Here is a 15,067-nt window from a genome sequence, read left to right as displayed (position 1 = left end):
CAAAGGGTAAGAGATTCTTCTTTCTTACTGCTGCACAGTATTGCATGGTGTAAATGTACCACAGCTTTTTTATCCACTCATCTCCTGATGGGCACTTGAGCTGTTTCCAGATCTCAGCTATTGTAAATTGTGCTGCTATGAACATAGGGGTGCATACATTCTTTCTGATTGGTGTTTCGGGTTTCTTAGGATATATTCCTAGAATTGGGATCACTGGGTCAAATGGCAGTTCCATATTTAATTTTTTGAGAAAACGCCATGCTGTTTTCCATAATGGCTGCATCAGTCTGCATTCCCACCAGCTGTGTACTAGGAATTCCCTTTTCTCCACATGCTGGCCAGCACTTGTCATTTGTGGATTTGTTGATGGCAGCCATTCTCACAGGTGTGAGATGATACCTCATTTGTCGTTTTAATTTGTATCTCTCTGATGATCAGTGACTTTGAGCATTTTTTCATATGTCTCTTGGCCATCTGTATGTCCTCTTTGAGAAGTGTCTATTAGGTCCTTTGCCCATTTTTTAATTGGATTGTTTGTCTTCCTTTTGTTAAGTTGCATGAGTTCATTATATATTTTGGATATTAATCCTTTACCAGATGTATCATTGCCAAATATGTTCTCCCATACAATGGACTCCCTTTTCATTTTGTTGATTTTTTAAAATTATTATTATTTTTTAATATATTTTATTGATTTTTTACAGAGAGGAAGGGAGAGAGATAGAGAGCTAGAAGCATCAATGAGAGAGAAACATCGATCAGCTGCCTCCTGCACACCCCCCAACTGGGGATGTGCCCACAACCAAGGTACATGCCCTTGACCGGAATCGAACCTGGGACCCTTCAGTCCACAGGCTGACACTCTATCCACCAAGCCAAACCAGCTAGGGCTGATGTTTTTTTTGGGGTTTTTTTTTTTTTTTTTTTTTTTGCTGTGCAGAAGCTTTATTTTGATGTAGTCCCATTTGTTTATTTTCTTCTTAGTTTCCTTTGCCCTAGGACAGTGGTCGCAAACCGCAGCTTGCGAGCCACATGCGGCTCTTTGGCCTCTAGAGTGTGGTTCTTCCACAAAATACCACATGTGGGTGCGCACGTACAGTGCGATTGAAACTTCGTGGCCCATGCGCAGAAGTCGGTTTTCGGAAAGGAGATAGACGAAACAAGTATACAAGACGAGTGTGGATGGGAGAGTTGGAAGAGGTTGACCTCAGCGAACGTACCTCAATCAGATTGAGGATGTTTTTAGCAAAGGCCAGCTTAGGAGTACCCTAATTAAATTAATAACAATGTACCTACCTATATAGTTTAAGTTTAAAAAATTTGGCTCTCAAAAGAAATTTCAATTGTTGAACTGTTGATATTTGGCTTTGTTGACTAATGAGTTTGCCGACCACTGCCCTAGGAGATGTATCTGTAAACATATTGCTATGAGAAATATTTGAGATTTTACTGCCTATGGTTTCCTCCTAGGATTTTTATGGTTTCCCGACTTACATTTCGGTCTTTTACCCATTTTGAGTTTATTTTTGTGTACGGTGTAAGTTGGTGGTCTAGTTTCATTTTTTTGCATGTATCTGTCCAATTTTCCTAGTACCATTTATTGAAGAGACTGTCTTGACTCCATTGTATACTCTTGCCTCCTTTGTCAAATATTAATTGAGCGTAATGGCTTGAGTCGATTTCTGAGGTCTCTGTTCTGTTCCATTGATCTATATGCCTGTTCTTGTGCCAGTACCAGGCTGTTTTGATTATGGTGGCTTTGTAGTTAAACTTGAAATCTGGTATTGTGATTCCTCCAACTTTGTTCTTTCTCAAGATTGCTGCAGTTATTTGGGGTCTTTTTTGGTTTCATATAAATTTTTGGAGTATTTGTTCTAGGTCTGTGAAATATGCTGTTGGTAATTTAATAGGGATTACATTGAATCTGTAGATTGCCTTGGGTAGTATGGACATTTTAATGATGTTGATTTCTGCCAATCCATGAACATGGAATATTCTTCCACTTGTTTATATCCTCTTCTATCTCTTTTTTTCAACATCCAGTAGTTTTCCGAGTACAAGTCTTTCTCCTCCTTGGTTAAGTTTATTCCTAAGTATCTTAATTTTTTTGTTGCAATGGTAAATAGGATTGTTTTAGTTTCTGTTTCTGAGAATTCATTATTGGTGTTTTTAAAAAAAGCCATTGATTTTTGGGTTTGATTTTATATCCTGCTACATTGCCAAATTGGTTTATTAAATCTAGTAGTTTTTTTGGTGGAGTCTTTAGGCTTTTCTATGTACAATATCATGTCATCTGTGAATAATGAGAGTTTTACTTCCTCCTTTCTAATTTGGATAAAAATATATTTTAAATATTTTTATTGATTTCAGAGAGGAAGGAAGAGAGAGAAATATCAGTGATGACAGAATCATGGATCGGCTGCCTCCTGCATGCCCCACACTGGGGATCAAACCTGCAATCCGGGCATGTGCCCTGACCGGGAATCGAACCATGACCTCCTGGTTCATAGGTCAACGCTCAACCACTGAGCCACGCTGGCCGGGCAGATAAAGTATTTTTTTTTAATTAAATCTTTATTTTTCAGATTATTACATTAGTTACACTTTTTTCCCACCATAACTCCCCTCCACCCAGTTCCCACCCCACCCTCCGCCCTCACTCCCCACCCACTGTCCTCATCCATAGGTGCACGATTATTTTCCAATCTCTTCCCTCACCCCCACTCCTCCCTACCCCCCCAAGAATAGTCAGTCCATTCCCTTTCTATGTCCCTGATTCTATTACAATCACCAGTTCATACTGTTCATCAGATTATTTATTCACTTGATTTTTAGATTCACTTGTTGATAGATGTGTATTTGTTGTTCATAATTTGTATCTTTTTCTTCTTCTTCCTCTTCTTAAAGGATACCTTTCAACATTTCATATAATACTGGTTTGGTGGTGATGAACTCCTTTAGCTTTTTCTTATCTGTGAAGCTCTTTATCTGGCCTTCACTTCTGAATGATAGTTTTGCTAAATAAAGTAGTCTTGGTTGTAGGTTCTTGGTATGCATCACTTTGAATATTTCTTGCCACTCCCTTCTGGCCTGCAAAGTTTCTGTTGAGAAATCAGCTGACAGTCGTATGGGTATTCCCTTGTAGGTAACTGATTTTCTTTCTCTTGCTGCTTTTAGGATTCTCTCTTTGTCTTTTGCTCTTGGCATTTTAATTATGATGTGTCTTGGTGTGGTCCTCTTTGGATTTCTTTTGTTTGGGGTTCTCTGCGATCCTGGACTTGTAAGTCTATTTCTTTGACCAGGTAGGGGAAGTTTTCTGTCATTATTTCTTCAAATAGGTTTTCAATATCTTGCTCTCTCTCATCTTCTGGCACCCCAATAATTCAGATGTTGGTACGCTTGAAGCTGTCCCAGAGGCTCCTTACACTATCTTCGTATTTTTGGATTCTTTTTTCATTTTGCTTTTCTGGTTGGGTGTTTTTTGCTTCTTTGTATTTCAAATCTTTGACTTGATTCTTGCGACCCTCTAGTCTGCTGTTGGGAGTCTGTATAATATTCTTTTTTTTTTTTTTTGATTTTTTACAGAGAGGAAGGGAGAGAGATAGAGAATTAGAAACATCGATGAGAGAGAAACATCGATCAGCCGCCTCCTGCACATCTCCTACTGGGGATGTGCCCGCAACCCAGGTACATGCCCTTGACCAGAATCGAACCTGGGACCTTTCAGTCCGCAGGCCGACGCTCTATCCACTGAGCCAAACTGGTTTTGGCTGTATAATATTCTTTATTTCAGTCAGTGTATGCTTAATTTCTAGTTGATTCTTTATCACAATATTGAGGGCCTCATTAGATTTCTTGAGGATCTCACTACATTTATCAGCGGTCTCACCAGTCTTTTCGAGGGCCTTATTAAATTTATCGGCGGCTTCTAGACAGTTCTTTAAAGACCTTAAAAGTGTGATTTTTGAACTCTATATCCAACAGTTTACTTTCCTCCAATTCTGTCATTTGTGTCCTGTTTCTTTGTCTTGGAATTTTTTATGCTTCGCTGTGTCGATAGAGTGCCTTTCTGTGCTAAGTGTCCCAGTTACCTGAGGTAGACACTCTTGGTGCACCCCCTTGTGGGCTTTGTGCACAGTCTTGTTGTAGTTAAGCCTTGATTGTTGTAGTTATCACTGTGAGGAATTGACCTCCAGGCCAATTGGCTGTGAGAATCAGCTGTGTCTGCAGTGGGAGAACTTCTGTGCTGGAGACACCCCTCTGGGGCTAGACTTGCTTCGATGGGGCTTTGGTGCTCACTGAGTCTGCCCCCTGAGTGTGCCTTTTATGGTTCCACAGAGCTGCAAACTGGATGGTCCCACTCTGACCACTGGGCTTCCTGGCTCCTGGATCTCTAGGGAGGTGCTAATCTAGCCTTTGCCTGAGGCTATCCAGCAAAAGTCTCCCTGCAGGGCTTGGGCAGGGCGGGGCGGGTCCCACGGGATCAACAGGGCGGGGTTAGCAATTATGGCTGCTCTCAGTCTTGCCCTCAGAGGCTCTGCTTCTCAGTGTCACAGTAATCACTGCAAGCCCCACGGAGAGAAAGCTGCCCTAGGGTTCTGAGCGATGCCAGACAGTCCCGCTTCTCCCGTATGAGTCTGGGTCCCTAGAGACTCGCCCGGAACTGGAGCTCAGAGCCTGAGACTTCCTCCCAATTGAAAACGACCACGGCGTCCTCAGCCGCCAGCCCTCTCCGCATGCACTCCGCACCTTAGTATTTTACTTCAGCACTGCGCCTCCTCTGAGTCTCGGTATGCTTTTCTTTTTCCTCCTAGTTGTAGAACTTCCACTCAGCCAGCTTTCCTGTGGTTCTGGATGATGTCCGTTCAGTCTTTTAGTTGTATTTTTGAAGTGGTTGTTCGAGGCAGCAAACTCCGGTGTTTACCTATGCCACCATCTTGGTTTCTCCAGATAAAGTATTTTTTAAAAAATGTTTTTATCGATTTTTAGAGAGAAAGGAAGGGAGAAGGATAGAGAGATAGAAACATCATTGATTGGTTGTCTCCTGCACGCCCCCTACTGGGAATTGAACCAGCAACGTTTTGGTTGTTAGGTTGACACTAAATCACACTGGCTGGGCAATCTTGTTGTGTTTTTATTAATGTAGGTTAAAATAACATTTTTTCTCTATCAAGATAATAAGGTCAGGCATATCTCATTTTATTGCTCTTCACTTTATTGCACTTTGCAGACATTATTTTTGAGCAAGTCTGGGGGTGAGTTTTCCCACAGCATTTGTTCACTTTGTATCTCTGTGTCACATTTTGGTAATTATAGCAATATTTCAGACTTTTTTATTATATTTGTTATGGTGACTTGGGCTTTTGTTTGTTTGCTCCTCCCCCCACCCCCATAGATTATTTTAATACATTAGCCCATGTTTCCTTTGAGAAAAATCGTTGTCTTGGTTTCTATAATTGAAAATAACAATAATATCTTCTGTTGGGTCAGTAATGTCTTCTGAAGGCTAAGTGTACTAAGGTCTCTGAAACTTTAATGTGAGTATGAATCATCTGTAGATCTTGTTAAAATGATGCAGACTATAATTCAGAAGGTCTGGGACTGCATGTCCAACCAGCTTTCAGGTGATGGCAGTGCTACTACTTGACTTACATTGGAAAAAAATGCCATCTAGAACTTTAATAGGCAGAGACGAAAAGTCAGTGTCTGACTTCAAAGCTTCAAAGGACAGGCTGATTCTGTTTCTAGGGACTAATGCAGCTGTTGACTTGAAATTGAAGCTAATGTTCATTTACCATTCTGAAAGTCCAAGGGTCCTTAAGAATTATTCCACATCTACTCTGCTTGTGCTCTGTGAATGGAATGACAAAGCCTGGATGACAGCACATCTGCTTACAACATGGCATACTAAATATTTAAAGTCTACTGTTGAGTCCTTCTGCTCAGAAAATAAGGTTCCTTTCAAAATATCACTACTTATTGATAATGCACCTGGTTACCCAAGAGGTCTGATGGAGATGTACAATGGAATTAATGTTGTCCTGTGTTGTGACAACACAGGACAACACAGAACATTCATTCTGCAGCCCATGAATCAAAGGAGTAATTTTGACTTGCAAGTCATTATTTAAGAAATTCATTTCATAAGGTTATAGTTGCAGTAAATAGTGATTCCTCTGATGGATTTGGGCAAAGTAAACTGAAAACCTTCTGGGAAGAATTCACCATTCCAGATGCCATTATGCACATTCATGATTCATGGGAAGAAGTCAAAATAACAACATTAACAGGCGTTTGGAAGAAGTTGATTCCAGCCCTCCTGGATGACTTTGAGGGCTTGAGGACTTCAGTGGAGGAAGTAACTGCACATGTGGTAGAGATAGCAAGAGAACTAGAACTAGAAGTGGAGCCTGAAAATGTGACTGAATTGCTGCAATCTCATAATAATACTTTATGGATGAGGAATTGCTTCTTATGGATGAGTAAAGAAAGTGGTTTTTGAAGTGACAACACAGGACTTAGAATATTAACATACCTTTAAAAATATATTTTATTGATTTTTTACAGAGAGGAAGGGAGAGGGACAGAGAGTTAGAAACAACGATGAGAGAGAAACATCAACCAGCTGCCTCCTGCACATCTCCTACTGGGGATGTGCCCGCAACCAAGGTACATGCCCTTGACCGGAATCAAACCTGGGACCTTTCAGTCCACAGGCCGATGCTCTATCCACTGAGCCAAACCAGTTTGGCAACATACCTTTAGTTGATAAAATGGTGGCAGGGTTTACGAGGATTAATTTAAATTTTGAGAGAAATTCTGTGGGTAAATGCTGTCAAATAGCATTGCAAGTTACAGAAATCGTCATGAAAGGAAGAGTCAGTCCATGCGCCACACTTCACTGTTGTTTTATTTTAAGAAATTGTTACTGCCACCCCAACCTTCAGCTACCACCACCCTGATCAGTCAGCAGCCATGAATGTCAAGGCAAGACCCTCCACCCAGTAAAAGATTATGACACACTGAAGGCTCAGATGGTCGTTAATAATTTTAGCAATAAAGCATGTTTTATTAAGGTATATATCTACAGTACATTTTGCTATTATACACTTGACTATAGTGTAGTAAAAACATAACTCTTATAAGCACTGGGAAACCAAAAACTTTGAATCCCTTTATTACAATATTCGCTTTCTTGTGGTGGTCTGGAATCGAACTCGCTGTATCTCTGGGGTATGTGGTGTGTACTTTTTTTTCTTAAGTTCTTTCCTGATGTATCCCATGTGCTTTGGTTCTATCGAAAGTTTTTAATCCAAAGCAGTTGCTGCACTAGGTAATTTACATGAGCTTTTTCTTTTCTCTTTTTTAAAAAATATATTTTTATTGATTTCAGAGAGGAAGGGAGGAGAGATAGAAACATCAATGATGAGAAAGAATCATTGATCGGCTGCCTCCTGCACCACCTTCAACTGGGATTGAGCCCGCAACCCTGGCATGTGCCCTGACTGGGACTTGAACCGTGATCACCTGATTCATAGGTCGATACCCAACCACTGAGCCACACAGGCTGGGCTACATGAACTTTTTCTTAAAATGTAACTGAATTGTTGATAGGGATATATAGGTGAAATTTTTTACAGAATAAATTTTCTGTCTCTTATTTTTGTTTTAAACAGATATTCCACAAACAAATTTTCGTCGTTTACCTTTTGACCACTGCAGGTAAGAGTTTTGAGAGTTTAATCTTTCCCTTGTAATAGTTCTGTGATACTCAGTTATTTGACAGTGAATCTGATCCTTGGAGATGCAGTTGTGGGTTTTGTCTGTCCACCCCACCTCTCCCTCCAGACCTTCCCTGAACTGGGAGAAGGTGACTCAACAATGATAAGAACTAATGATTCTTTTCTGCTTATTCTGTGTCTGTGTTTACAAGTACATTGTCTTTTTAACCTCAGTCTTACCTTCTAAGGTAGGTAGTCTCTGTTATTAAGCCTGTTTTACAGTTGAGGTAATCAGTGCTTAGAAGAGTGAAGTCCCTTGCCCAGTGGCAGTAGTGCCACTGAGGCGTGAACCCAGCGGTCTCCTGTGGGCCTGTGCCTTTCACACTTTACCTTTGTCCAGAGTCCAAGTGGTAACAACTGCTGCAATAGTCATGATACTATGAGCTCCTTTCCCCTTCCCTGAGGAATGCAGGTCACTGGTGGGAGTGGGGAGGGGTCCAGCTTTAGAGTCACTCAAATGCCTCTTCCCACACCAGTTGGTATGTGTACTAGTATGAACAGAAGCTGGGTGTGCTGAAAAAATGGGACTAGGATTGTTGAACCCCAGCACATTGGGGGCTGTGGGGTGGGCAGATCTGGCGGTCCCCTTGGGCCTACATTTCCTAAATTTGAGCCATGGTCATCTCTGCTCTGTACACATGCATGTCTGCACAGCATTCCTCCTCATCCCCCGAGTTCTGATTCCATAGGACAGAGTGATCCTCGAGAGCTGATAAAGCTCTCCTGGTGATCCCAGTGCCCAGTTGAGGCAGGTCAGCCAGATACCACAGGGTGCTGAGGGTGCCAGGAATGTCCGGAGATGCAGCCGCTGCGTGTGCCCAGGGCCCCCGGGAGGCTCCCATGCAGTGGTGAGTGAGGGCTTTTCCCGCTCATAGCACTTACTCAGGAGGGTGAACGAATGAGACTCAGATGCCTTTGGCTGCATTTCTCTCCCAACCCACCAGATTTTGTCATCAGTCTTACTCAGATTGGATATGAATTGGTTTTATGGAAATGCTTTTATCCTTGGTTCCCAATTCCTGCAAGGGGTCTCTGATCTGTGTCTCGCTCATTTTTTAACTACATTGGGTTCTGGGTAAAAAATGTGCTTTGAGAATGTGCCTTTAGGTTGTGTCTGGGAGAAGATGTATATACATTTCTTGCTGCTTGGAGCATGATTCTGTGTCAGGTCCTGCTCTGGTCAGCCCCCAGCAGCAGTAGCAGCACCAGAGCTCAAATTTAGAAAACTCAGGCCCCAGGGGACCAACCACCGGACCTGCCCACCCCACAGACCCCCGTGTGCTGGGGTGCAACAATCCTAGTCCCACAAGGCTAGAGTAGACTTTTGAGCCAGAGAGAAAGGGGTGAGATTACCCCCTGAGGGTTTCTGGGGCAATATCCAGGGAGGTAGCCTAGCCCCAAGCTGCCAGGCTGTCTAGGTCCTGGGGACTGACCTGTGGTGACCAAACTTACAGGTGACTGATGTATAAACAAGCCAGGGCTTTTGATGGCTAGTGACAGAAATCCCATGCAGGAAAAAGGGTATTGGCCCAAGGAAGTCCACCAGGTATGGTCTCCCTTCATCTGTGGGCTCTGCTTTTCTTAGGAGACCCTTCAGGAGGTGGTACATGCCCTGTGGTAGTCTGGGCCTCTGCAGGCCCCTCTACCCCACACCCACATATCAGAACTTACCCTGGGCTCCTGGGGCCTCAGGCCTTGCCTGAGTCATGTGAACGCCCCTAGGAAATATGGGGAGAACTGTCTGCACAGTCTGTGGTCAGGAGCAGGCAGGGCACCCCCAAATCATGAGTGCCCACCAGAGCCTCTTGGGATGGGAGAGGCAGCTCTCAGTAGAAAAGTGTGGCCTGCCTATGCCTGTCATGTGAGGTTTTGGAGAGCGAATTCCAGCCCTGCCTCTCCCAGGCCACCTCCAGTGAGCTCCTTTGGGCTTGAACATGATCGCATGTGTATTAGATATTACAGCACAGGGTGTGGAGAGGGCTCGGCTGCAGTTGTCCCTAAACCCTCTCCTCAACTCCTGAAATCCTTGTTTTGTACTTACTGGTTTGTGCTGGGAGCTTCTGAGGGGCAGAGATGTGGGGGGACCCGTCTGTGTTGGCACCTGTCTCAGGCTGTGCAGAGGATCACCCAAGTTGTTGGAGGAATGACCGAAGGAGGGAGAGGCAAAGGGAGAAGTCGTAGGAGCCATGTGGGAGTGGCCCGGCCAGTCCATTGCATGACCAGGAGTGACCATGTCCTTTCTCAGTCTCTCTCTGCAGCCCTTCAGCTACCCGGTCTGCACCCCTGAAGGCGTCGTCTTTGACTTGCTGTGAGTTCTCCCTTGACTTTTGAGCTAACAAATGGGGTGAGGTTGTTGATATCTGCTCAGGTAGGGGATGTGGGGCCCACTGGAGGGTTAATGGTTCCAGGCGGTACAAGCCAGGCCACGCTGAGGTCCTGGGGCTTCGGGGGTCCTGGGCAGGTCTCTTGGGGACCCAGGAGGGACTGCCAGGGCCTCAGAGATGAAGCAGCAATGCTGCTGTGACCCCTGGCAGGCAGCTTTGTTGGCAGGTGCTGCTGTCTTCCTGGAGCGGCATTGACACCCCTCCCACCCCCCAAGTGTGGTCCCGGTGTTCTAGTTGCCACTCATGTACTTGTTTTGGAATGTTAATGAACTAAACTTTTTCACTTTATGAAAGTCATAATTAGGGTGCATACTTTTCAGTGCTGTGTTTTGAAGCATTATACTCAGTCTTATGTTCCAACATAAGCCAGCTTATATACTTTTCTCACATTTCAGACTTATTTTAGAAAAATTGTAAAACATTTCAAAGGAAAAATTTACCATAATCACACTATCTGGGGTAACCACTGTCAGTATTTATACTCATCTTATTTAAAAAAATATATATTTTATTGATTTTTTACAGAGAGGAAGGGAGAGGGATAGAGAGTTAGAAACATCCATCAGCTGCCTCCTGCACACCCCCCACTGGGGATGTGCCCGCAACCAAGGCACATGCCCCTGACCGGAATCGAACCCGGGACCCTTCAGTCCACAGGCCGACGCTCTAGCCACTGAGCCAAACTGGTCAGGGCTATACTCATCTTTTTCTGTGCGTTTATTTGTGGTAACATGGTTGAGATAATTCCATGAAGGTAGTTCTAGATCCATTCTTTACTCAGTCATTTTCCCCCATGTCATTAAGAATTCTCTGGAAATTATAATTTTGATGATGGCCCAGTATCTCATTTTATGGACGTATCAGCATTTGTGTACATCTTTGTTTGCTAGTTTGTGTTGTTTATATATAACTGCAGTAAAAACCCTGAATATACTCTGAACCACATTTCCAGAAATAGCCCTGCTTCCTTTGATGAGGCAAGGCGCCCCTCTCCTTGGCTTCTGCCCCAGAAGTGAACGGAGCGAAGCCCCTTCGCAGCTGTCCTGGAAGCAGCCTCCTGGCTGTGCCGTACCTGCCCATCACGCTGATGCTCTCTGTTCTCTTCCCTTCAGGAACATCCTTCCTTGGCTTAAGAAGTACGGGACCAACCCCAGCAACGGCGAGGTAAGGGTCGTGCAGGAGCTTAAGTGATGCCCGTGAACGCTGTCCCATCGCCTGTCCTTTGATTCTGTGGTTTTCATATACACGCAGGCGCAGTAGAGGACGACTGGTGGGGCACAGTGAGGGACTGTGCTTCTCTCTGTACACACATTCCTTTCCAGGAATGTTTCCTACATGCACACACGTGTGTACAGGTGTACATCTTTGCTTGGGCCATGGGTGCGCTCTCAGGCGTGAACTCCTCTGTACCTTGCTTTCGCATCCTGAAGTGTGTTGGGGATCCGAGTTTGTCAGTGCATAAAGCCCTGCCTTGTTCTGTGGTGGCTGTGTGTGCCCTTGTGCGGGGGTACTGCAGGGATTTGAAGTCACCTGCTATTGCAAACAGTGGTCAGGGCCACCCTGGTGCATGCTTCTTTGGGCATACACATGACTGTCGTCCTGGGACTGCTGGGTCATGGGGTGGAAGCATTTTCTGTTTTGGTAGCTACTGGCAAATTTCTTTCCAGAATTTTACCATTTTATTTTTTGTGTTTTAATGTTTTTAAAAATATATTTTTATTAATTTCAGAGAAGAAATGAGAGGGGGGAGAGAGAGAGAAACATCAATGATGAGAGAGAATCATTGATTGGCTGCCTCCTGCATGCCCTCTACTGGAAATCGAGCCTGTAACCCTGGCATGTGCCCTTGACCAGAATCGAATGTGGGACCCTTCAGTGCGCAGGTTGACACTCTATCCACTGAGCCAAAGCAGCTAGGGCTGTTTTTATTGATTTTTATAGAGAGAGGAAGGGGGAGCGATAGACAGGTAGAAACATCGATGAGAGAGGAACATCATCGAATGGCTGCTTCCAGCATGCCCCCTACTGGGGGATGGAGCCCACAACCCAGGCATGTGCCCTGACCAGGAATTGAACCAGCAACTTCTTGATTCCTGGGTCGGCACTCAACTACTGAGCCACACTGGCCAAGTGAGAAGGGCTATCTTATCTGGTGGGAGCAGCCTTGCAGCAAGCACCCCATCACCTGTCCTGGAGTCTAATGCTCACCTGCACAGGTGTGTGGGAGTAGTTGAATAGAAGAGGAAAGCATGAAGCCAGGTGTGTGGCTGGTGGACTGGCCACTGTAGGAGAGGGAGGACACAGGGTTGGAGGTTGGCTCAGAGGCCCAGTCCTGGAACACCCACCAGTGTCGTCTTCGGGCCCTGGGTAGCAGGGCTGGGCCCACCCCACCTGGGTGGCAGTGGCTACAGGGACATGAGCCCCGAGTCAGGTGCTCCCAAGGGGCAGCTTTACCTGTGTGTTCCATGGTCTCCACAGCCCCTTCAGTGCCCCAGCTGAGGCCCACCCCCCAGGCCTGCTGCTTTCCTCTGGCTGCCTGGACTTCGTTTGATTGTGGCGTTTCCTGTAGGAGGGGCAAACTGTAGACACACAGAGATGCTAAAAGTGGAGCATCCCGCGGGGCCTGGGTGGTTGAGTTGGTTGGAGTGCCGTCCCACACACCAGGAAGGTTTGGGGTTTGGTCCCTGATCAGGGCATGTGTGGGAGGCAACTGGTGGATGTTTCTCTCTCTCTGTAGAATCAATAGACATATCCTGGGTGAGGATTAAACAAAAATAGAGGATCCCATCACAGCTGCTCTTAGCATTTGAGTATATTTATTCCTTTTCCCCTACTTTTAAAAATATTTTATCTTTCTTAAATAGTTACACAATAGAAGAATAAGGTGAACACCATCCAGCTGGAAAAAAAATACATTTGTGTTTTTTTAATCCTCACCCAAGGCTATTTTTTTCTCCATTGATTATTAGAGAGACGGGCAGGGAAGAAGAGAGGAAGGGGGAGACAGAAAGAAACATCGATGTGAGAGAGACACACAGATTGGTTGCATCCCGCCCACGCCCCAATCAGGGCCGGGGATCACACCTGCAACCCAGGTACGTGCTCTTGACTGGGACCAAACCCGTGACCCTTTGGTGCAGGGGCCAACGCTCTAACCACTGAGAACACTGGCCAAGACAAAATAATTCAATTTGAGAAATAATCTGTGCTTGCCATGAAACTGTGTAAACATCACAGAGTATAAACAAACCTGCCCTTCAGGCCTGGCCTCCAGGCTGGATGGCAACCCCTTTGCTGGGGCCGGTTTGCTGGCTCAGAGGCTGGGCTTCCACTGGGCAGCCCCTTATCTAGGTTAACCCCTTTGTCCTGGGGCCCTAGGTCAGCACCTGTGCCTTTTCCTTGTCTGAAGGCTCGGATGGTCAGACGCTTCCAGTCTGTCTGTGTCCTCTAGCCTCAGCAGTTCTTCATATCAGCTACTTATTATTATTAATTATGAATTCTACTTCTTCCAGAAACTGGACGGGCGGTCCCTGATTAAACTGAACTTTGCAAAGAACAGTGAAGGTAAGAGGGTCTCTTACAGCCAACTCAGGGACTGGCCTGCAGAACCTGGCCGCGGCCTCACGCCAAGGTCTCTGCACAACCAGTCATTCCCTTCTGATCAGGCTGGGCACTTGCTTTTAATTTCTCAAAGAGGCAACATAATTTTTTCCTTTTTATCTTTTTTTTATCCTCACCTGAGGATATTTTCCTGTTGATTTTTAGAGTGAGGAGAGGAGGGGGAGGGGGGCAAGAGAGAGAGGGAGAGAGCAACATAGATGTGAGAGAGACACATAGATTGGTTGCCTCCTGCACTTACCCAACCGGGGCCAGAGATTGAACCTGCAACCAAGGTACATGCCCTTGACTGGAAATCGAACCCTCAACCCTTCAGTGCACAGGCCAGTGCTCTAACCACTGAGAAAAACCAGCCAGGGCTAACATTTTTTTTCTTTTCTTTTTTTAAAAAAATACATTTTTATTGATTTCAGAGAGGAAAAGGGAGGGAAAGAGAGATAAAAACATCAATAATGAGAGAGCATCATTGATTGGCTGCCTCCTGCACACTCCACAATGGGGATTGAGCCCACAACCTGGGCATGTGCCCTGACTGGGAATCGAAGCTCAACCACTGAGCTTCGCCGACTGGGCTAACACAATTTTTTCTTAAAGGTCCAGGTAGTTTTTAAAGCTGAGGGTGGAGGAGTGAAACCTTGGGTTTTGGGTATTTCTTCCCACGAAGGCAGTTGGGCCATGGGGGCCTCTGGAGGCCTTGTGGGCACAGATGGGCCCTGTGTCTCTGGTCTGCTCGTGGTTGGAGGCAGAAGCTGCGCAGGCTGAGAGGCCCAGGGCAGGCAGCTGGGCAGGGGTGTGTGGATCTGACAGATTTGTTGGGTGGCTCTTAGGCTGAGCTCCTCGCCACTGGTCATAAAGCCCAGCCCAGCCAGGACCCTCCTGCTTTATATTGCTACACTCCCTCTCACTGGCCAGATGCCCTCGCTGAGGCAACCCCTGAGGGCACTGATCTTGCTCTGGGTTCTCGGTTGGCCTGGCATGGTTCTCTTGGCCTGTGCAGATGCCATGGTCAAGGCTGGTGTCCATGCTCACTGGGTGTATACAATCTAGGGAGATGTTGAAGTAGCTGAGGTCCACCTGACACTCTCTCTGATCCTAGAGCCTGGCCCATAGTAGATGCTGGTTCATAGTGATGAGTGAACAGGCCTTGGGAAAACAGAAGCTTAGCGATTGAGGAACAGTCCCTGGGGTTAGGGAGCTCCGCCCTGAGTGTTGTGGGCCTCCTTGCTCAGAAATCAGCTGATGTGGGGAGGTCTACAGTGTATCTCATTCAGCAACTATTTACTG

General features: G+C 45.4%; 1 protein-coding gene across 3 annotated transcripts in view; it reads left to right on the top strand.

Moving 5' to 3' along the window:
• Window positions 1-15,067, top strand: part of PPIL2 (peptidylprolyl isomerase like 2) — a 32,384-nt gene that overhangs the window by 3,419 nt on the left and 13,898 nt on the right. For all 3 annotated transcript variants that reach the window (XR_009450172.1, XR_009450171.1, XM_059677182.1), the window contains exons 3-6: window positions 7,677-7,722; window positions 10,027-10,089; window positions 11,278-11,329; window positions 13,678-13,729. Coding sequence is in view for 1 of the 3 variants with exons in the window: in XM_059677182.1 (XP_059533165.1) it covers window positions 7,677-7,722; window positions 10,027-10,089; window positions 11,278-11,329; window positions 13,678-13,729 (213 nt within the window). In the remaining 2 variants the exon portion in view is untranslated. The remainder of the gene's footprint in view (window positions 1-7,676; window positions 7,723-10,026; window positions 10,090-11,277; window positions 11,330-13,677; window positions 13,730-15,067) is intronic.

Source organism: Myotis daubentonii, chromosome 19, assembly GCF_963259705.1.
Source record: "Myotis daubentonii chromosome 19, mMyoDau2.1, whole genome shotgun sequence".
Taxonomy (NCBI): Eukaryota; Metazoa; Chordata; class Mammalia; order Chiroptera; family Vespertilionidae; genus Myotis; species Myotis daubentonii.
This window is presented reverse-complemented; position numbering and strand designations above follow the sequence as displayed.